The sequence below is a fragment of the Carettochelys insculpta genome, chromosome 1, assembly GCF_033958435.1.
Source record: "Carettochelys insculpta isolate YL-2023 chromosome 1, ASM3395843v1, whole genome shotgun sequence".
NCBI lineage: Eukaryota > Metazoa > Chordata > Testudines > Carettochelyidae > Carettochelys > Carettochelys insculpta.
Genome location: NC_134137.1, coordinates 311,555,373 through 311,577,895, shown reverse-complemented (window position 1 = coordinate 311,577,895; position 22,523 = coordinate 311,555,373). Strand labels below are relative to the sequence as shown.

The 22,523-nt window shown below is 41.5% G+C and overlaps 1 protein-coding gene across 3 annotated transcripts in view; it reads left to right on the top strand.

Annotated features, from left to right (window-relative positions):
- Window positions 1–22,296, top strand: part of RAB3IP (RAB3A interacting protein) — a 51,467-nt gene extending 29,171 nt beyond the window's left edge. Inside the window, exons 7-11 of one of the 3 annotated variants that reach the window (XM_075012919.1) lie at window positions 5,062–5,190; window positions 9,313–9,425; window positions 15,622–15,721; window positions 15,817–15,886; window positions 20,566–22,296. In XM_075012919.1, coding sequence (XP_074869020.1) covers window positions 5,062–5,190; window positions 9,313–9,425; window positions 15,622–15,721; window positions 15,817–15,886; window positions 20,566–20,648 — 495 coding nt within the window. In that variant the 3' untranslated portion in view covers window positions 20,649–22,296. Of the gene's footprint in view, window positions 1–5,061; window positions 5,191–9,312; window positions 9,426–13,199; window positions 14,608–15,621; window positions 15,722–15,816; window positions 15,887–20,565 lie in introns of those variants that run through there. The other 2 variants (XM_075012938.1, XM_075012928.1) reach the window with 2 other exon arrangements.
- The last annotated feature ends 227 nt before the right edge of the window (window positions 22,297–22,523 follow it).

The following is a 22,523-nucleotide window of genomic DNA, read 5'->3' as shown; positions in this document are numbered from 1 at the left end:
GGAGGTCCTCAGGCAGGCCTTTGCAGATGGTCCCCTGTGACCTGCACCCACCTCCCATGTGCTTCTGCCACCTGCCGTCCCCGTCGCCCCCACCCCTTCCACAGCCCCCACCAGCACTGCATCTGCCAACCACCATATCTCCCCGAGGAGCAGAGCATGAGGGGCCATGTGGTAAATAAACATTTATGAACAACTGTACAGTATGTGCAACTATGTACAGGTGGGGGGACAGATGGGGTGGGGGGGCTCTGAACCTGGAGGGGGTTGAGGGGGCTCATTCCAGGGCCGAGGTGGTGGCCTGCAAGCCCTGTTGGTCCTGGGATCCTCTGCCTGCCTGGGTGTGGCATCCCCAGTGGAGCGGGGAGTGCCAGCAGATAAGGCAGAGGGAGGGGGGCTTGGCGGGGGGTGCATTTGGGGGGGCCAGGAGGCGGGCAATGTTGGCTGCATGCTCCTGGAACATTGTGCCAGTGCCCTTCAGGGCACTCAGCATCCTCTCCCATGCTGCCCTCCGCCACTTCAGCTTGGCGTCTGTGAGCTGCAGGTGCCGCTTGGCCACCTCGGCCTGGTGGCGGCTGGCTGGGTCCTCCTCGGCCCTGCGGCAGGGCCTTCCAGCTGCGGCCCGACAATGTGTGATGTGGGGTGGGGCCTGGCCTCCCTCAGCATCCACTGGGGCCTCTGAGGGACCAGGGACAGTGCATCTGTCTGGGGAGAGGAACAGTGTGTCAGTAATGTACTATGGCCTGGGTGGAGGTGGGTGGTCTGCCTGCTCCCCCATGGGGCACCTGATCGCCGTCCCACAGGCTGGGCCATCCCATCCAACGGTGTGGCAGCCAGGGGGCTTCTGAGACAGGTGGGCTTTTCCAGCCCGTGGTGCATGCTTCCCAGGTATCGTACAGCACTGACCAGCTGCTGCCCTGCGTGTGGCTCATGGTGTTGTCCACGGGGGGCGGGTGCTGGTCATCACAAGCAGGCCGCCACAGTGTGCCGTGTACCATGTCGGGCCAATGTACGTGTGGCCCTGGATAACTGCTGTGTGTGCCTGGCTGGCCAGTGTGTCGTTCCCACCCCATGGACCGGGTGTGCGCCCCACCATGTACATACTGGAGGGTTCCTCAGCGACATCCAAGGGAGGCTCCCAGTTGCCCAGCTGGGTGAGTGAGAGGGGATATAGATTGTGAGGGCCCCCTCCTCGCTTGACCACTCAGTGGTGCCTTTGGTCTCCTGGGTCCCTGGTCCAGGCTGCTCCTTTGTCTGCGGCTCGTCTGTGGATGTATCCAGGATGACCAGTGGTGGGGAGCTTTCCCGGGGCCCCCAGGATGTCCCATAGCTCCCAGAAGTAGGGATGAGTAAGCTGGGGCTGCCCCAGAATGGCTGGCCTGGTCCTGGGCCCAGGCATAGCCCTGCCGCAGTTCTTTCACTTTACTGTGTATTTGTTCCTGGTGGGCGAATGCTCCAGTGTTTCGCCACTTGATGCCTATCTCATGGAGGACCTCCTCTTCTTTCCAGAGGCCCAGAAGGTCCTGCAGCTCCTGGGTGTCACTCAGAGCATGCAGCTGGATCTTGTGCTGGGGTGCTCCCAGCATGCTCTCAGCTTCCTGCCACGGGGTTCCTGGGTGCATGCTGCTTTAAGGCAGCTGGACACAGGGATCATAGAGCCCCACTGTTGCTGGCTGAAGTGGCCCCACACTCCAGCTGACTGGTGCCAAGGTGGACTCCCTTTTGAAAAAGCGAGATGTGGAGCATCTACAATGCACTGTTTAGATTTAGTTTTTCAAAAGGGGATGATCTTCCTGCTATGGAATAGGAGTTCGGATTTCAACATCTGCGTCCCGTTCCTTCGATTTTCTTTCAAAATAAGGTGTTGCATGTGTAGATGTTCCTCCCATTCTTTCAAAAGGTGGGGCGCATATTTCAACATTTCATGCACATGTAGACACAGCTATAGAAAACTGACTGTATAGAAGAAACCAGTTACATATAAAATTCTGTTATTTCACCAGTATTTTTTAAAGGTTGTAATATATTTCTGTAATATTTTTTATTAGTAATCTTAGGTACTGTTTGTAAGGATAGGAAAATAATTCAAAGGTAAGTGTAATTTAAATTGACTGTGTCCCTTTTTAAAATTTTCTTCCTTTATAATTCACTCCTGGCCTGATGTGAGACACTCAGAACCCCAGAAGGGAAACAAATGAGGCACTAAAAGTACAAAGCAGAAAGCCAAATAAAAAGAACCAAGTTGGGAGCAATAATGAGGAATTCTTCTCAAGTTAGCTTGGTTTTTTTTTAAATACTGGATGACAGGGAAAAGTGAGCAGGATACAAAAAATGCAGTGTAAATAATGATTTAGATTTTTAAAATTTTGTAGATACATAAAATTATGCTTTAATTTCTTGTGAATTATTCTTTAAGGTATTGTGCCTGAAAATTTTCTTTTGATTAAGCCTAGGGGGGATGTTCCTTTAGGAACAGGAGGCACTTACTGAGTTTGAGTTTCATTTGCACAATGAAAGTGGTGGCTTAGCAGCCAGGGCATGTACAACCCACTTTAATTGAGATAGCTGACTTTGATTATACCTGAGTGAAAGTCAGGTGGATCTAATGGAAAATAAATTGGCCTGCCTAAATTCTGTTTTGTTTTTAAATGGATTATAAGAAAATGGTAAAGTGTTTAAAGATCAGGGAAAACTTAGACAACGGACAGTCTAGGAGGGGTTAGCTGTGTTAGTCTGTAGCTTCACAAAAACAAGCAAGCAGTCCTATAGCACCTTTAAACTAACAATTTTATTGATCTTCAGGATAATATAGGACTGCTTGTTTTTTTAGACACATAGAGACTAGAATAATATACAGTAGATTAATATGCAGAAACTAATATTCTGAGTTTAGTCTGTCAGCATTACTCCAATGAGAATTATTTTCTGTCTACAGAGCCTCGTTTACTAAATAAACACACATTCTCTGTTTGGTATGCCTACTTATCCAGCATTGCTTTCTTCTAGTATATCCCCTGCATATCCTTGAAACAAACAAACAAACAAAAATCCCAGCCTCTTCTTCCATTCATTTTTTCTGAACTCATGCTTCCTCCATCTCAATAAAACAGCTTCTCCTCTTTCACAGCCCCTAATTGTGAGGTAGCTCAGAAAACCTGGCTTTGGGCTTCTTTTTTTGACCCTTTATATTCAGCCTTTCCTGTTTTCAGTCACCTTCATACTTGCCCCTTCATTTGACCTTTGACATGGGTTAATTTACATACAAAACCAAGACCACCCCCTAAATTTTCATTAAATTTTGACAGTAGCCTGCTAGGCAGTACAGCAGTCTACAGGAAGACATGGTTCTGGTCCTGGAGAGTTTACAGTCTAATATGATGTTACAAGTGAGCGTGACAAATAATAGGAGAGAAAAAGGATGAGGGTAATGGTAATGAAGTCACTCAGTTAATTAGGCTAGCTATTGACATCTTAACTTCATATCTATTTTTTTCTTTTCAAATGTAAATAAGTTAGTAGATGGGATGTCAGCCTTTGTTGGAATTTTATGTAGCTGTTTTACTTCCATTTTTTCTGCAGGCATGTGTGGCTCTTGAAGAGGTTGTGAGGAGAAGATAGTCTTGTGAATCAGTTCAGGGAGGGTATTTTCTGTGTTTGGGAGGACCAGATGCGTAGGACAAAAAAAGTGCATGATTCATCCTCAACATCTCATTTGTTTGTTTCTTGTTCTCCTGCTTCGACTGTCTCCTTTGGTTCTGTTGCCGTTGCACAGAACACCATTCCAAACCTACTTTATCAAGACACCATCTTTCTCATTCATCGCTCTCCTAAGGATGTTCTCCATCAGTTTCATCAAGAAGTGAATTAGTAAAAACTACGCCAACTCCCACCGTTTCCCCAAAACTCCTTATCAATTATTTCCCCTTCGCATTTTCCCCATGCACCATTTTTTTCTTTCCTCTTAAGTTGTAAGTTTGTTAGGGAGGGTTTTGTCTGGTTTTTTTTATGCATTGTTAGTTTGTTTTTAAATAAAAAATATGCTAGAGAAAAGTTAGGTTCGTGACCCACACTTTAAGGACCTCTGAGGATTTTTTTTTTTAAGTAAGACTGGGTTCTCAGAACATGAAAAACTCTGCCATACTGCTTTCATCATGACTTTAAAGGTGACAAGTCAAGTGAAGGCCGGTCTGTTTGTCTGTGCTGCTGTGGCATCCAGCATGCACCAAAATGTGATGCTAGCAAACTCCAATAACCCAGGGGAGCATGGTGTCCAAAGAAATGATCGTTTTATGAAGAGAAATAAAAGATGAAATTGACTTTCCATCTTTTAAAAATGTGTCACACACTTAACAACCTTCTTCCCTCTCACTAACATGACCTCATGGTTTGGCTCCTGGCTCCGGTAATGCTGTGTAGTACTTGTGAAATGAAAGCATGAGAAATTCTTAGTCAAGTGGGAGAATGGAGGTTTTGGATGTGAAGGGTCTTCTGATGAATAACAGCAAATTCTACTCTTACCTTTATGTATCTAGAGAAGTGAATGTTTGTTTACTTTGCTTTTAAATATCGTATTAACCAGTCAGTTACGTTTGGTTCCCTTGCACACATTTTCAAATTCAAAAACCAAGCGGTAGACAGACTGAAAAAGCTGTAACATGCACAGGTATACAAGAATTAGAAACTTCTTCCACTTAAACAGTTACTCTTGTGTTGCCAAAGGTATGCTGACTTAAAGAGTTCAGTGATTGGCAATTTCCTCTGTAATTTATTTAATATCTCAGTGCCCTAATACTGCAATAAGTCGAGGTATATGAACAACACAATTTAAATGGCTTAATTTTTGTATACTTAAGCAAAATAGAGAGAAAATAAGTAAGATTAATGTGCAGCTACTAGAGCTTTAGAATAATGTGTAATAATGGTTTTAGTTATAATACTTTTTGATTGGAATTCAGGTGCTATAAACTCTTCAATTTTAGTACAATTGCTGTAATCCACAACATTTATTACTAGATTTTTTTTGTTTATTTAAAAAGTATCTTTCTGGATTTGTTTGTTTGTTAGGCTGATTTATCCCTGTATAATGAATTCAGATCTTGGAAGGAAGAGCCAACTATGGACAGAACATGCCCTTTCTTAAACAAAATATATCAGGAAGATATCTTCCCATGTTTAACGTTCTCGAAAAGTGAGGTAATGTTCATGCTTTCTTTATGTAATATACAAAGATACTTACGCAATAATTGTTTCCATATATTTTACTCACTACCTGAAGATTGTAACAGTTACTTTTTCCACATATATACATAGTATTTAGCTATTTACATCATTTTAAAGAATTTGCACTAGTCAAAGTTTAGGGCCGAAGCCTAATTTAGCATGCTGAGATCTTGCACAGAATTGCCCTTCCCTGTGTCTGTCACTGTATCCAATACTAATCTGCAGTTCTCTTGCCGTTCCAGGCCTGACCCTTTCAGGTAGAGAGAGACTGATTTGTCTCCATTCCTTCAGACTCTGGTGTTCTCAGGAATTGGAGATGGGTGGTGATTGTGTGTCCTTCTCTTACGAGGAACCTTTTAGGAGAGACAGATTGTCTGTAACCTAGTTCTTTCCTATGCCTTTATTTGGATGACAGTAAAGGCAACAATAAAAGCAACAACACCGTTTACTCAGCAGACATATCTACTCGTGTCTCAGTCTATGGCTATGTGTACACTACAGAGGTATTTTGAAATAACAGCTGTTACTTCGAAATAACTGTGTGAACATCTACACTGTGCACACGGTATTTCGAAATATATTCAAAATCATGGGTGCATTATTTTGATTTCAGTAAACCACATTGCAAGAGGAATAACACCTATTTTGAAATAAGCCATAAATCTGTCCAATGGCACTACTTAGCAATAGGTACTGTGTGTCTGGAATGCTATTTCAAAATACATTTTGTGTTTAGCAGCATTATTTTGAAATAAGATATTTCATAATAACTCTGTAGTGTAGACATAGCTTGTCAGAGCAGCAAATAATGCCAGGTTTGGGAGCAGGCAATTGGAGCATTGGTACAATCTACTTTCGTTGAGGATGGAAGCCTTGGATGGAAGGGGTAGGCTCAGGGGAAGGTGAAAGAGTCATAAATGTAATTGACTTTAGATTGAAACAGCTATGTGACTTTCCCCTTCATTTTCTGCATGATGAATTTTCATTTGTTGCTGTAAATATTTGCCCAGTTTGTTGCATTGACTATGTCATCTTTCCAGTGGTGCCCTCTTCTCTATCATATCAAACCTCAGGTACTTACCAGAACTTTCAGGGCCTGTCAATAGCCTACCCCCAGCCTATTCACGACTTCTGATTGGTCCATGATGTCAACATCCATAGCTCACCTGGCTAAATTTGCAAACAGGCACTTTTGTGGTATCTCCCATCCTGCCTGATCTGCTTAGGATTTGTTCACTGTAAACATGTGTAAAGCCATTTTACTGTTCTTGCTAAAATCATTTCTTAAAATACTTTACTGTGATGATGTCTGTAATTGAAAACAGCTAGGCGAGCCAGATTCTGTCATTTCACTTCCTTATACTTGCCAGTTGGTTGGTCTGTATTCATCTGTCTTATACTGGGTTTGTTAGCTCTTTTTGGCAAGGGACTCTCTTTTTTTTGTGCTGTTAGTACTGCACTTCCCAGAGTGAGCAACTGGTGCATGACAGGGGCTCCTAGGGACTACGATGATATAAATAAGTAGAAAAGATACCTTGTCTATCGTGCAGCCATTTTTATTTTTTACGCACCAAATACCTGTGTAAAACTGAAGATTGCTCTCCTCCCTTCTGTCAGCTTGGGCTTTGCTGATTGTGACCAGATATATTTTTCTCAATGCTTTTTTTTTTCCCCCTGGTTTCTACCTACTACAACTTTTTCATGTAGAAGTCCCTTATTTAGTTGGTCGATTAACTGGATAGAGGGTACGATAGGCAGATAAAATGTGCAGTCCCTCCCACCCCAAGCCTTACCTCTCAATTTTACAGAAAAATTGAGTTACAAATACTTTGAAATGAGTGTGGTGAGATTCAGAGTTTAAAAAGTAGGGGAGGTATTTTAGTGTTTGGAAATTTGGGTTTTTATATATAGTGAAGACATGAAAGGGGATATTTGTTTTGATTCCTAACCTCCTCCAGCCCAAAGAGAGAAACGTAGCCTTCTGCTGAATATTATAAATGAGGTATCTTATCAGGAACCTTTTGTCCTCTGGTGAGACAAAAATATATGGAAAGCTGTTGTAGCCAGCAAGAGTCCGGTTGTGTAGCTGCTGTCATCGGGGAGTCTATGACTGGTTCTACGCCACTCTCTTCTTAACCCCATCTCCAGGTTTACCAGTGTGTCTGTGGGATCAGGAAGTGGTGTGGGTACAGCGTGTTACACTCCTAAGATCCCTACCATCATGAGAGCTCACTACATACTCGTATTGTTCAAAGCAGCCCTAAGAATGCCCTAAGATATGTTGGGTATAACACAACTGGCTCTGGGTCTTTCCTTCCTTGTGAGCATCCCTCTACCACGTGTACACAACACTTACTGGATACAGTTGATTCAATCCTAAGAGTAAAAGAAATTTGTTCTTGGATGTTCCCAAAATACAGAAGCAAGATTGAATCTTTTAAGGCTACAGAGATTGATTTGTTTGAAGAAGGTAAACAATGACAGGTTCTCCTAGCCAACTGCTAAATTCTTCTCAATGCAACAGTCGCATGGCTCCACTTGATTGGTGTGTCACTCTATCATAATTTATCCATTGCTCTTTCAATTGGCTATTGGCACACAATCTGGCTATATATTTGGATATTGATTCGTTTGCAATACGTTGACTTCTTTGAATACAATGTTTTATCTGTATGATGTAGTAGCTTGTATTTGTGTCTGCAATTTATGTAACTAGGACATTTTCTTGTTTTCCCCCTGTAGCCCTCTCATTCTGTTAGTTGCTACCATAATCTCACATGTTGCTTGAAAAGGCCAGAATGCAGCAGTACTACTTGTCTGTGCATAAATAACGTTGTACATAGTACTTTTATTTTCCTTTGAAAATATGTACATTAACTGAATATGTAAACTTAAATGGTAACTAAGTTGTGTATGTGCTGTGCTCATTTGATTTGAAAACCACACTGACTTGAACAGCTGATGTGTTATATAAATTCTTTTCTTTGTAACTATGGTGTCAACTACTCTCTCTTTTTCTTGTGGAGGGGCAAACAAGGAGAATTCTATTTCAGCTAGTTTAATATTCCGTTTAAGGATGTTAAGGTTAACCGGTTACACAGTTAACTGGAGCAGCCCCTCTGATGTGGAGAGGAGCAGCTCTGGCCAGGCACGAGTGCCCTCGCCCACGGCATGCTGGGACTGGGGCTGCTGCTGCCATGCTGGAATGCCCCCCCACCAGCAGCTGTGCCACAGGTGGTGGGAATGCTTCAGCCAGGCTGGAGCAGCCCCAGTCCCTAACGTGCCTCTGACCGTGGCGGGGGGGCTGCTTCAGCCTGGCTCGGCTGTAGCAGTCTTCCCAGCCACCCCCCAGTCTGTAAATGGGATCTTACATCCCTGACTCTGTTCTGTGTGTTGGTTTGTAAAATATCCAAAGTAGAATAACTCTGTGGTAGCAAATAACCTTGGTACATATACCAAGTAGTTTTAATAATACAATTAGGAGTTTAGTGGAAACCATTGAAGAATAATCCTTTAATGGACTGTATTAGCCAAATAGAGCTGTTAACACTATTTAAACATCATGTGGGCTAACTCACATCCAGCTTAGGTAGCATATCTCCAATATAACAAAGCCTACTTTGGCAACATTAATAGTGATCTGTTGTTTGTACATATTCTATAAATCAGTTTTATTTCTTCCTGAAAATATTTTAAATAATTGACTTAAAAATGACTGAGTGTCCAAATACTTGGACTGAAACACGTCTTGCTCAAAAGCATATTTGATTTTAGCTGAATTGATGTCTCTATTAGTCATTGCTTATGTGCTTGGGATTTTTTTGTTTCTTCCCCCTCTCCCATGATGATATCTCACAGCTCGAAGTTCAGGGTTATTTGTAGAGAAGCCTGGGAATGAGAACCTTTTGGGTTTTATTTACGTTGACATAGAGCAAATTTGTAATCCATCTGCAGTTAAATTTACTCATCCGGGGAGTTGAATTTGCATGTTTAGAATTTGCTTTAATTAATATAAACCCCATACTTATTTCAGAGCAATGAATAATGCCACACTACTTCTAATTATTATTATTATTTTTTGCTGTCTTTTTGTAGCTAGCTTCAGCTGTTCTAGAGGCTGTTGAAAACAACACCCTGAGCATTGAACCAGTTGGCCTGCAACCTGTTCGATTTGTGAAAGCTTCTGCAGTTGAATGTGGGGGACCAAAGTATGTTAAGCCAAATATTTTAGTTATGAGTGTCAAAGTATTTTTCATCTGGCATTTGAATGGTTCTTTATTTGATGGAATTGTTGTAATCACCATTACACCCATTTTCCTAGGGTCATGTCTTTTAACCTTTTGTTTATGGCCGCTGCATCTAGACATTAGAATGCTCTGCTCAACTTTGTTAAGGGCAAAATAAATGAGGGCAGGTATCATCTTTTTGTTGTTTCATGTAAGATTTAATGTAATGGTGTCCTGATCCATAATTAAGGATCCTAAGTACTATAGTAATAGTACTAATTATAACCATATGTGTAAAACCCCAAATCATTAAAAGGTTTCCGTATTCTTAAATATCAGTTTATTCCCTTAACCATAAATGTATCACTACTACGATTTATAAGGCAAGTGCACAAATAATTGAGTTCCACTACACCAGGTTGATTTCTGATGTAGTAACTTAAGTGCCATGTGGTACAGGACACATACTGCTTATTGCAGCCCTGGTTGGGACACATCAGGAGTCAGCATCCTCTGAATGACGAGAGCCTCTCTGTCCTTGTCTCAGCTCCCTCCCACTCTTTCCATGGGACATTACTCATTCTGTTCTGCACTCACGCTCTATTTCTTCGTACCCTTCTTTCATGAAGCTTTTCAATGGCTAGCGTCCCCTCAGATAGTGTCCACATTCATATACTCTTGCATTTAATTTGCTGCATGTAACTTACCTATCTGATGTTAGATCAAACACATTTCAAGAAAGATCTTTAGAGGATTTATTTTTGTTTAAATATAAATGTTGCTTTATAACATAAAAGAGCAGCACAGAAAATTGAAGCCCTCAAGTCAATGACAGGATCATTTTAATGACTGAAATATTGCTCTTCCGTATTTGCTTTACTTTATTAAAATACCATAAAGTTATGAAAATCCTCTCTAGGCTTTTTCTGCAGTGTTATTTTGCTCGTGTTTTACAAGCATGATGATGATGATTATTATTATTATTATTATTATTATAAGTAGTATTACCAAAGTACCCAGAAGCCTTAATCATGGATTAGGACGGGGTGAGCAAAGATTTTACATCAGGCCCCACTTTTCATCTCTGCAGTTATCAAGGGGTCCCCAGCCTGTCTAATGTATTGCAAAGTTATGGAAATTTTGGTTATGTTCTTATGGAAAAAAAACCCTGTGGGCACATATAAGAAAATAAGTCTGTAGCATGTAATAACTGTATTACATTGGTATATAAATGTGAATTCATGTACATAAAACAGTAATATAATTCAACATTTTCAATGAACGGGGGCCTGCCCCTCACTTTGCACGTCTCTGGACTACGACACACAATCCTAAAGTAATGTTATTTTGCAAACAGAACAAAAAGATGATTCCTGCCTGCCCTCATTTATTTTTCCTCAAAAAAAGTTCAGTTTTCTATCTCACAGTTAGTCTCAGAAAAAATGTTTCATATGGAATTCTGTTTTATTACACACTTTATATTTTAGTTCCATCAGATAAAGCTGAAGATGAATTATTTCATATTTTAAACCACCCCTTTTCTGCTGAAGAGGAATGTAGAAAAAAAACAATTTTAACTTAGTACCTTCCCTTACTTGTTTAGGTAGATCACTTGTAGCTAACATGATCCTTCCTCTGGGACTGAAAACATTATATTTGTTAGCATGGTTATACTCAGATACACACAGTGGGGAGAAATGTGGACCTTGTCACTTTGCCCTAGTTTTCTGTAAGGTTGCCCAAAATGTTGTCTCTGCCTCTGTTTAGTATTGAATACTTTTATGCTGAAGTTTATATAACATTTTGTAAAATTCATCTTATAAAAATACATCTTAAGCAAATGTTTCAGGCTTGATTAGTATGACAACCTAAAATACAAGTGCTTTAGGGCAAAAATGTACCATTAAGCTTAATTCTTTAGCTGATATAAAAATAATTGATTACAACTCTAAATATAACAGCATGTTCTGCAGATGAAAAGCTCTGTTGGACAAATACCTAGCACTTGGTCTACACTAGAAGATTAGGTTGAAATTAGGTGACTTCGGCTGATTTTTCTAAGCAATCAGTCCATGCTACAGGGTCTGTTCCACTAACTTTAAGGATTCTTAAGGTTGACTTCTGTACTCCTGCTTTTCATGAGGAGTAACACCAAATTCTACCTTGCATGATCAACCGTTGGGTATTGCAGATGGAGCATTGTGAAATTTAACATTCTTGGCCTCCAGGTGGTGTCCTATAGTGCTCTAATGTGACTGTTCTGGCCATCACTTTGAGCTCCACTGCTCTCCAGGTGTGCAGGCAATGGCCTGCGAAAGTTTGAATTTCATTTCCTGTTTGGCTAGTGTGGTGAGCGGAGCAGGTAGCACACCTCATGAGCACTTAATGGCCATGAATTCTCAGGGTGGCAGATGAGCTCCAGCCTGGAGCATGCGGGAGATTTAGGACTTCATTGCTGTGTGAAGGGATGAAGTTAGCAAAACTTCATAGCAACAAAGTAAACACAGACATCTACACCAAGATCTCACAAAGCTTGGTGGAAAAATATACACCAGGCATACCAGAAGGCTAAGGAAGCAAATGGATGTTCTGGGTCATCAGTGCAAACAAACCACTTCAGTGAGAATCTGCATGGGATTCTAGGTAGTGGACCAACCACTGTGTCCAAAGAGTCTGTGGATACCTCCCAAAAGATTCCCCAGGTAGCCTCTGGCAACAGCAGAGAGCACAAGGTAGAAGAGGAAGATGACACTGGTCAGCAGGTGAATGGAGCAGCTGATCTCACTGACAGCCAGAAACTTCTTTAACTTTGGATCCGATCCCTTCTCCCAGGATGTTTCACAGCCAGACCCTGATTGCAGGGAGGGCATCTCTGGTGAGTTCTCATTCGTAATCATTCTACAAGTGGGTTAAAGCAATTGGGTGTGATCTCTTGTAGGCACTGTGCCTACCATTTTACCAGTTAAACAATTAAACTGGATTTTACATCCTGGTTAGGACACCTTTCTACACCAAGCTGCTAGTGAGTAATCTCGAGTCATTGCACCACAGAGCATACTGACCAGCCATCTGCCCACATTCTGTCAGCATCCGTTCCTTGTCAATATTTGTTATTCTCAGGAAGCTAGTATCTCTTTTGCAGCTTAGAGCAAGCAGGGGAGGGAGCATTAAGCTATTATGATAACACAAGCTGCTCTGTCATGACTGGGCCACCTCCCTCCACTCCCTTCTCCAGGTTCCCGGAGGAAAGGAAACTCACTGTTCCAGCAGAGTGGGGAGTAGAAGCATGCAGTGACTGAGAGAGAGACACAACCCTGTTAGCACAAGCCACACTGCCATGCCTGCCCCCTTCCTGCCGTTTCTTTCCTTGGGTCCCTGGGGGAAGGGAAAGACTCAGTGCCCCAGCAAAGTAGGGAGGAGGAGGAGCATGCAGTGACTGCCCCATAAGCCCCCAATCACACCTACTTGTAGTGTGCACAGCTGCAGAAACTGCTTTTCCAATCACAGGCTTGAAAGCATGTCCCAATCTGTCACCTACCATGACTGGAAGTGAACGGAGTCAAGCAGGTACCTTAAGATCTCTGTTTAGTACCTGCTGCGCAGAGGATGCTTAAAAGCCATAATTTGTCCTTGCACAGGACGCACCTGTGTTGTGTTCCACAGAGGTACTTTCATGAAATTAATTTGTGTTATGTTTACTGTAAATTAGGTAACTTATCTCCTTAATGTCTGGCCTCCACTTATGTTTTGTTGCAGTGTGCGTAGCAGTGGTTCATTGACCTCCCACCTTTGGCTGTTAGACTAGTAAAGATCCAGTGGAGAAAACAAGTATGTGGAGATAGGTTCATAGAGCACATGGAAGCTGCCTGCATAGACGGGAACAATTAAATGCGTGGAGGAGAACCCCACTGGAGGAGAAGAGACCAGATGGTTAGGAGAGGAAAGCGCTCCAACAGCATGAAGTCCAGACTCAGGAGGAGCTGTTGAAGTTGCTGGTGGAACAAACAGAGCTCCTGAAGTGCCTGATACAGGAGCACAGAGCCCCACTGCGGCCAGTGGTGAATCACATGCCATCCTAACCTCCCCATGTCGGAACCCCAGAATGCGGGGTGAGAGTGGGATGGGTAGAGTCAAGGACAGCCTTGCCTTCCATTCTCAGGGATGATTCTGAGACAAGGCTGACATCCTCCCACCTGTGATGGTAAAATGCCTCTTGCCCTTGTTTAACCACCCCAGAAGCTCCTGCCATGAACTCCTTTACTGTTCCCTGAATAAAAATGATGCTTCCAAAACAGTGTGTTTATTACATATGTTGTATGTGTGAGGCGGTGTTTCCAAGATTTACAGATGAGCACACATGAGACGGGGGCACCTCCTTAAGAGCAACGGGCAGGACTGTCATGTTGCTGTTATGTCATTCATAAAGCTGATCTTTCAAAGCCGCCTCAATTAGCAGTGTGCCTCACTCTGGTCTCCTTATTGCCCTGTTGTCAGACTGCTCCGGTGATCTGCCTTAGCCCTCCATCCTGGCATGAATTTTCCCTCTTGTGCTCACATAACTTATGGCGCGCACAGCGTGCTGCCATCATGAGAGGAATGTTCCTTTTGCTGAGGTCTGACTGAGTCAGGAGGCTCTTGAATCTGGCTTCTAAATGACCAAATGCACATTCTACTACTATCCTGCACATGCTCAGCCAATAGTTGAACTACTCTGTACTGCAGTCCAGGCTGCCTTTGTATGGCTTCATGAGTCAAGGGAGCAAGGAGTAAGCTGGATCATCCAGGATTGCTATTGGCATCTCCAATGGTGATTTTCTGGTCCGGGAAGAGAGTTCCATTCTGCAGCTTTCTGAGCAGACCAGAGTTGCTAAAGGTGCACGCATCATGTGCCTTTCCTGACCATCCCACATTGATGTTAGTGAAATGACCCTTGTGATCCACCAACTCCTGCAACACCATTGAGAAGTACCCCTTGCAATTTATGCACTCTGTGGCAAGGTGGTCTGGTGCCAAGATAGGGTTGTCACCCCACCACAATTAGGGAACCCCATCAGGGCAAAATAGTCCTCTGTCCTGCACATTTCTCAGTCGCTGTCTTTTGTAGGAGAAGACTGTTGATGGCCTTGGATACCTGGATGACAATAGCCACTGTTGTAGATTTGTCCACTCTGAATTGATTGCCCACTGCTGTCTGGCATTACAAGCTTCCGCAGAGCCATTGCCACTCACTTCTGAACTGTCAGAGCAGGTCTCATTTTGGTATCACAGTGCTTCAGGGTGAGGGAAAGCAATTTGCAAAGTTCCATGAAAGTGGCCTTATGCATGTGGAAATTTTTTAGTCGCTGCTCTCCATGCCATAGCTGCGGAACAATGCAGTCCCACCAGTCTGAGTTTGTTTCATGGCACCAGAACCAGAGCTCCACTGTGTACAAAGCATCGAATGCAGCCAGCATCTCCCCATGCCTCCTCTCCAGTGTTTCACATATGTGTATATCTTTGTCTTCAGAGTCTTCATCGCTCTGATGGCTACTTAGGCTCTTTACATACTGCAGCACAATGCATGAGGTACTCATACTTGTCACAGCAGCTTGAAGCTGTGCAAGTTCTATGCTATCCTTGCAATGGCATCTCCACAGATATGAAAAGAGGTGTGAAAACACCTTTTGCTCTTGCTTTCCAAAGGGAGGGGGAGGAGAACCACCCATTGACAGAACAAAAACCCATAAAAAACAGGGCACCAGGAACTGGGGAATAGGTACCCACAGTGCATTGCTGACAAAGCCAAAGCTGCCCCCCATAATAGAGGCGCACTCTGTCGACTTCATATGCCAGTGTGGACATGCACCTGCTACTTAACAAAACCAGGTACTACAAAATATATGGCTAAGAACAATCAGTTTTGCTCAGCTACTGCCTTAAGGGTCTTAAAGAAAATGTTAAAATTAATAATATTTAGTGAGGCATGCATATAAAAATAGAATATTCATTGTAAACTAAAATAGATTGCAACTGAATAGTAATTGCAAAGTACAAATCAAGAGGGTAGAAGGGGAAATCAAGTAACTATTAACTATATATTTTAAGGAGCTGACATAGCATCTTAAGTCTTAAAACCTACAAGTGATTAAGTTCCTGAAATGCCATTTGAAACAAATTAAGCAAATTTTATATTTTATAGGAAATGTGCTCTCAGTGGACAAAGTAAATCATGCAAGCATAGAATCAAATTAGGGGACTCAAGCAGCTATTACTATATTTCTCCTTTTTGCCGATACAGGGTAAGAATCTGGTTTTACTTTGATTCATTCTGAGCTCACTCTTCCCATACAGATATGTAAAACATGAGAATAACCATTTTTTCCCGTTGGTTTAGATCACTTCTGTGTGTAACTTCTTTACATACATTCGATATATCCAACAAGGACTTGTAAAGCAGCAGGATGGTAAGTAGAGAACTCTCGTTTGGTCCAGATGTCAATATCCAGCTAAGTGGTGCGTTATAACCTAACAGATACCAAATAACCTCAGGAAGGGAGGGAAGGCAAAGGGAGCAGCTGTCCTGGGGCCTGACATTTCAAAGGTGAAGTAGCAGCAGTAGTGATTAGTGCTTCAGGCCCCTTTGAAGTGCCACAGCAGCACTACTCCATGCAGCTCTTTGGGTGAGGAGGAACACAGCACCATGATCCAAGGGCTGCTAAGGGCAGACTGCCCTCGGCACCACACCTTCTGCTATTGGATCCACCCCTTCTGGGGCGCAGAGCCGAGGCCCATTGTGGCTGTCAGCCTTGCTGCGTGCTGATAGCGGTACACTTGTCACTACACTAGGTTTTTCCATACTGGATTGACGTGAACAATGATTGGTCTGAGTTTAGGGTGTAAGAAGGTGCAAGAGAAGAAGATTGCGATCTCTTAGCCAAATGCAGGTGGAAAATATGCTTTTCGCTGCTGCTGTCAGGAGATTATGAAGCAGCCTGCTTAGACCTCCAGTTTACAATAGGGATGATAAAACAATGGGTCTGTTCTCCAGTAGAAGGGAACAGATAATATTGCTGCCATTTTCTCAGGTTTTCTCCCAACCTGTCGACTTCATTCTTATCTGGATTGGGCTATGGACAGAAAGCTCTCCAGTCAAATTCCTCCCTAGGGCTGCTTCTACACTACCATTGTCCTGTCGGAGGTGCCATGATGATAAGGCAATTTGAAGCAGGCTAATGAGGCACTGACGTGCATATTCAGTGCCTCATTAGCATAATGGCAGCCACACGAACAAACCTCTAATTTCAGATTGACAGTGAAGATGGGGGCAGCTTCGAAATAAGCGCCCCACTTCAACGTTCCCTTACTTCCACTGAACTAGATCAGATTAAGGGAATGTTGAAGCTGGGCACTTATTTCGATGCTGCCCCAATGTTCACTGTCAATCTGAAATTTGAGGTTTGTTTGCATGGCTGCCACTATGCTAATGAGGCACTGAATATGCATGTTAGTGCCTCATTAGTTTGCTTCAAATTGCCTCATTACCATGGCACCTCCAATGGGACAATGATAGTGTAGCAGCAACCTGTGTTAGTAATTAGGAAAGTAGCTCAGCTGTGCTGTTAGTTCCAGTAAAAAGGATACATAGGGCTGGCTGGCTGTTAAGACCTGCAGACCACAGTTTAGATTTATAAAATCTAAGAAATATTTTACAGACTTACTACTGTTCATAATATGCTTTGACATTCAGTTTTTAAGTGCACTAGCCTTGCAAAGTTTAATAGCTGTTTTAATATAAATTTATATAGTAAGACTGGTTTCCAGATAGTAATTTGTGATTGAATTAGTGCTTATCCCATCAACAGTGGTTCCCAGACTGTGGGGTGTGTCCTGTAAGGAAAGACAGGGACATTTGAGTGGATGTGACAGGGCCTGGGCCAACCCTCACAGGGTTGGAGAGGATGTCAGACAACTCCATCCACTTAAGCCCCAGCTGCATGTCCAGCCAAAACATCCATCTCCCAACCTCCATCCTGCACCTTCTGTTGGCTGTACACTCCAGCTCTGAACACAGCCCCACTCCTGGCCACGACCCCAGCTGCAGTACTGGACTGGCTCGTGAGGGTGCATAGATCATGGGGGGTAAAGGGTGCAGACAAACTGTGGGACCAATGCCTTAGACATATAGCGTTCATTTAAACACTTCAGATGTTGAAATTCCTAAATCCCATAGTAAGTTTATCATCGATTATGCTCACTTAAAATTTTGACCTCAGTCACATTTTGCTAACAAGTTTGAGGCATTTTGACATTTTCATAGAAGAATGAAATATTAAAAATGAAATTATTGTTGCAGTTCAGGACAGTCTGCACCTTTGATCCCCTATCACATGACAGGCCTCTTGCCATCACCTCTCTCAGGATGGAATCCTATTATTTTCCTGTCATCACACGTGTTCCTGGAGTATAGTGCCCTGTATGTCAGCTGTGATTCCTCACAATCCTCCCTAGTGATTGTCCCTTTGGGAGCTGTGACTAATATGAAGACACACAAAATAGCTTGTTCAAAACAAGGTGCTGTTTCATCTTAACTGTGGGGATGAAACATAACAAGAAAAAGGACTTTCAAGACAAGTCTACGTGCATGTTTTATCTAAAGGCTAGGTAGGCCTAAGGTATTCAGACACTCCACACTGGTGTGCACCTTTACAGTCTCTGCCTCCCCCTCCTGAACTTCAGGAGCTCAAGGTTTATAATCGCTCCCAAAGTCTTTTTTCTTATTTGGGGCTTGTCTACACTGCCACTTTATTGCACTGTAGCTTTCTCACTCAGGGGTTTGAAGAAAACAGCCCCACCCTCACCCCACAAGTGCAGCAAGTTACAGTACTGTAAGGCACCAGCGTAAACAGGCTTCCAGCATGGGGACCTATTCCCCCTATTTGTGGAATAGTAACAGAGTGAAAGATGTGCTAGTCTATATACTAACAAAACAAAAAAAGCAGTCCAGTAGCACTTTAAAGACTAACACTAATTTGTTAGGGGGTCAGGTTTCGTGTGACAGACCCACTTCTTCAGATCATAGCCATTGTAATAATGATGCTTGCCACTGAACTGTGACGATTAAATGTTCGAGCGCTGTTTGCAAATGAGAGATTATGCGTGCGTCTACACTAGGAACTACAAAGTTAGGCACTGCTTCAAAGTAGCCAGCAGAGAATCTACACACCTTTTCCCAACTTCGAAGTCCTTACTCCATTGCCAGGAAGTTTAACTTTGAAGTAGGGTGTGTGTAGACACTCAGCTTCGAAGTTGCTTACTTCAGAGTTGTATTTTGAAGTAAGCAACTTCGAAGTTATTTTTGTAGTGTAGACAAAACTTGTCATAGATAACAATTGGAAACATTTTCCTATTTACCTGAATTGTAAATGTCTAAAACAGTTTTCTGAACTCAGTAGTTTGGCTTTATGTTTCAGCTATATCATACTTCTAGGATTTTTTTAATATAAATTGGGCATGTTACATTATGCAAATATTTTCTTAGATAATTTATGCTATGAATTAGAGAAATACAGGCTTTTACAGTGGTCATCCATATGCTGTATTGTATGATTGTTTGCATTGGTGTGCTCTTTTATTTTAGTTATAGCTGTGGCTTAGAAATCTTCAGGAACTTCTGAAACAGTGGGGAAAAACGTTTTGTGTTGCTTTTTAGCTTTAATTTCAGCAATAGTTTTCCTTTTGCTTAGAGCCATGACTATGCTCCTAAGGAAAAGTATGATGTAAGAATGGTGGTTAATTGTTATCTTAATTGCTTAACCATGTAATTCATTATACTCATGATTTGTTATTGTAATGCACAGGAGCCCTAGTCACTTACCAGAACCATCTTGTGCTAGGGACTATATAACAGAAGAAAGACAGTCTGTTTTGCTAATATATTTCATACATAAAATCATGAATCTTTGGTGTAAATAGATTACTATTTACAGTAGAAGTGGTTGGAAAAGTGTGTGATGGTGGGGAATATGAAAAGTTGTAGTTGAGTCTTCACTGAAACAGAACACTTTTTCAGTATCCACAAAACTTTGCTTTTCCTTTTCTCCTTCTTTGCCTTCCTTTTCCCCTATTTTACTACTTAACAAGAGGAAAGGCAAAAGAAATGGGAGAGTTGATTAAAGTGAAAAAGTAACTCAGTTTTTGTTCCACAATTTTTGTTAAAAAAATAACGGGGGGGGAGGCAGTCAGCCCCACCCCCTGAGATTTTTATGGAAATTTTTGATTTTAAAAGCAATGTTTAAAGTGAAGATATTTTAATATGGAAAACTTCAACTCTATCAGCCAGTAAAGTTAGTGTTATGGATGTTATCTTTTATTAGAACAAATTCTGTTAGAAGTGAGAGACAAGCTTTTGAATAACACAGAGCTTTTCTTCTGCAGTTTGTGAAGCTCAGTAGCTTCTCTCCCTTACTCTCCTCCACCCGCGTTTCTCTCATGTCCTGGGACCAACAATCTACAACATGGCAAAAATATCCAGTAAAGTGACTAGCAAATAAGTGTGTCTGCCAAACCTCCACGTTTTTATGATCTGGTTGGGTATAGTGATGTCAATAAGGTTGCTGTGAGATGTTATTTTAAAAATGTTCATAAAGATTGCCCAAAAAGAAATCCATTTCTGGCAACAGACACACCAGCAATCAAGGATGAAGGGGGATTAATAGTTCAAGCCCTTTATGTCGAGAGTCAGGGTTTCCTTAATGCACATAGTGGCAGGACCTCTGTATTAGGTATTGCCAGCAGATTATATTTTAAATGCTTACATTTTTTTCCAGCTTTAAAAAAATGCTTTTTTTTTTCAGGCTGACAGCATGTCTCATATTTGTAATTATAAGGTGAATAAAAAACCCACTCTTGATTGGGATGAGTTCTGTCTTTGAAAGGGATGCTTAAAAAATGAAATGCATTGCATATTCCTTTGTGCAAAAGAGATGGATAGGACTTTGAAATTAGTGTGATTATCATTGATATCATATCTCTTTGTGAAAGTGTTTGTTTGAAGTAGCCTACATATTTCAGTTAAAAACCCAGACTAAAGAAGGATGGAGATGTAGTCTCAGTAACTTTTCTAAGCTTTTTCTGTTTTGTACAGTGGATCAGATGTTTTGGGAAGTTATGCAGCTGAGAAAAGAGATGTCACTGGCAAAACTTGGATATTACAAGGAAGAGCTCTGATTCTTTACACTCTGGTGCATGCGTGACCTTCAACATAGATAACTCTAAAATGGCTGAAATTTTTGTCACTGAATATTTATTTCCAACAAGAGGGTCCAAGATCTTTTCTCAAATTGCACTAAATACTGTGATTGTTTTAAACTCTCCTATGCTGTGTATGGTTAGGTATGATGCTTTAGTTGAACACAAAATGTGGCAAGTACTTGTTATTGTAATTTACAGTTCGGAAAAAAAAACCTTCTGATGAAATAAATGTTAGATTGAAGATGTGTTCTTATTCTCTGTTGTCTATAGTTTACAATGCAGAATGGCATGTGAACCTCTTCACTCCCGAACAGCTAATATAAACTTTGTAATCTATATAGCTCTTGCCCATTTAAAAAACAAAAATTGGTTTGAAGTACACCTCAGAATTTAATGAGCAGGTAACTGTCTCCTAAACACTTTTGATATTCCCCTTAGTGCAGTATCTGGATACTTGATAATCAGTATAGCAGGAAATGTCTAGGAGGGCTTATGCTTCAGTGAAATATTTTGTGAATGTTGCCTTCTCCATACGTTTGTCGTTTATAAATGTGTAGAGTTTAAGGCCAAAAAGGACCATTAAATCTTCTAGTCTGACCTGTGTATAATAGGGCTTTGGATTTCTCCCAGTTATCCCTTCACTGAGCCAAGTCACTTGTTGATTAGTGAAAATACAGGTTAGGATTTAAAGTAAGTCTTCAAGAAAGGCATCTAGTCTTGGTTGAAGACTTTTGTCTTAGACTAAAGAGACCTTTAGTATTCAGTATTTATTTCTGGAGAAGGCACTTAGACACTGTAATCTGGTCATGTCTCAATCTACATTTTGATTTACTAAACAGATTGAGTTTTTTAAATCTCCCACATAAGGCATTTATTTTAGTCCTCACATCATTTTTGAGGTTCTCTTCTGCACCTTCCTCAGTTTTTTTCACCTCCCTTTTAAAAAATGTGGTCACCAGATCTTTATGCAGTATTCTGTGATCTGTCTCCCCCAGCACTTGAATATACAAAGGTTTAAATTGCCTCCCTTCTATTTATTACTTCCCAGTTTATACATTCATGTACTTCACCGAATTGCACTTGGATTTCATACGTGTTGAGTTACTTGTTCTTAAGACTAGTTGAAATGGAAAAATGATTGTGCTATGTAGTATTCTAATGGGATACATGTGCATGTAGCTCACCACTATACCTTGGTGTTCCACACAACTCTGCTCAAAGAGACAATGCTCCGGTTTTCAGTGTTAGAACACCACTTTGATTTTTAATCTTTGTCCTAATTAGAGTCACCTTCTGTTTATGCATCTTTTTTCCGCACCTTGTTCTTCATTCTTTCTACATTTATCTGCTCTTTTTTTCTTCCATCTTTTTTTCTCATATATTAAGAGCATCCAGTCTGTAATTCTTTACACAAAGGTTGCATGGAACCTGGAGAGCCACATGTGGCAGATTTATCACAGAAAAACACTTTGGGAAAAACACTAGCTTGTTGTTTGTATCCTGGGAGCAGCTTCATTTATAAGCATCGTAAGATCGTTTGTGGGTAAATTAATTATCAGATTAAAATATAGAATAAAAAAACTTTAATATTAATCTAATTATAATAAAAGCTCTTGAACAATAATGGATGTTTCATTTACTATTATGAAAGATTCCAGACAAACATAGTTTCCAAACTACAAAGTATATACTTGCAAAAAAAAGACACCTCACTTTTCCACAGAAGTAAATGGAATGTACTGTAAGATTTAATGCAGTGGTGTCCAACACATTCAAACTCACCACATGTGGCAAATAGGACATATGGCTGTTGGTGGGAGATGCACATGGTGGCCCTGGCATCTCTCAAGG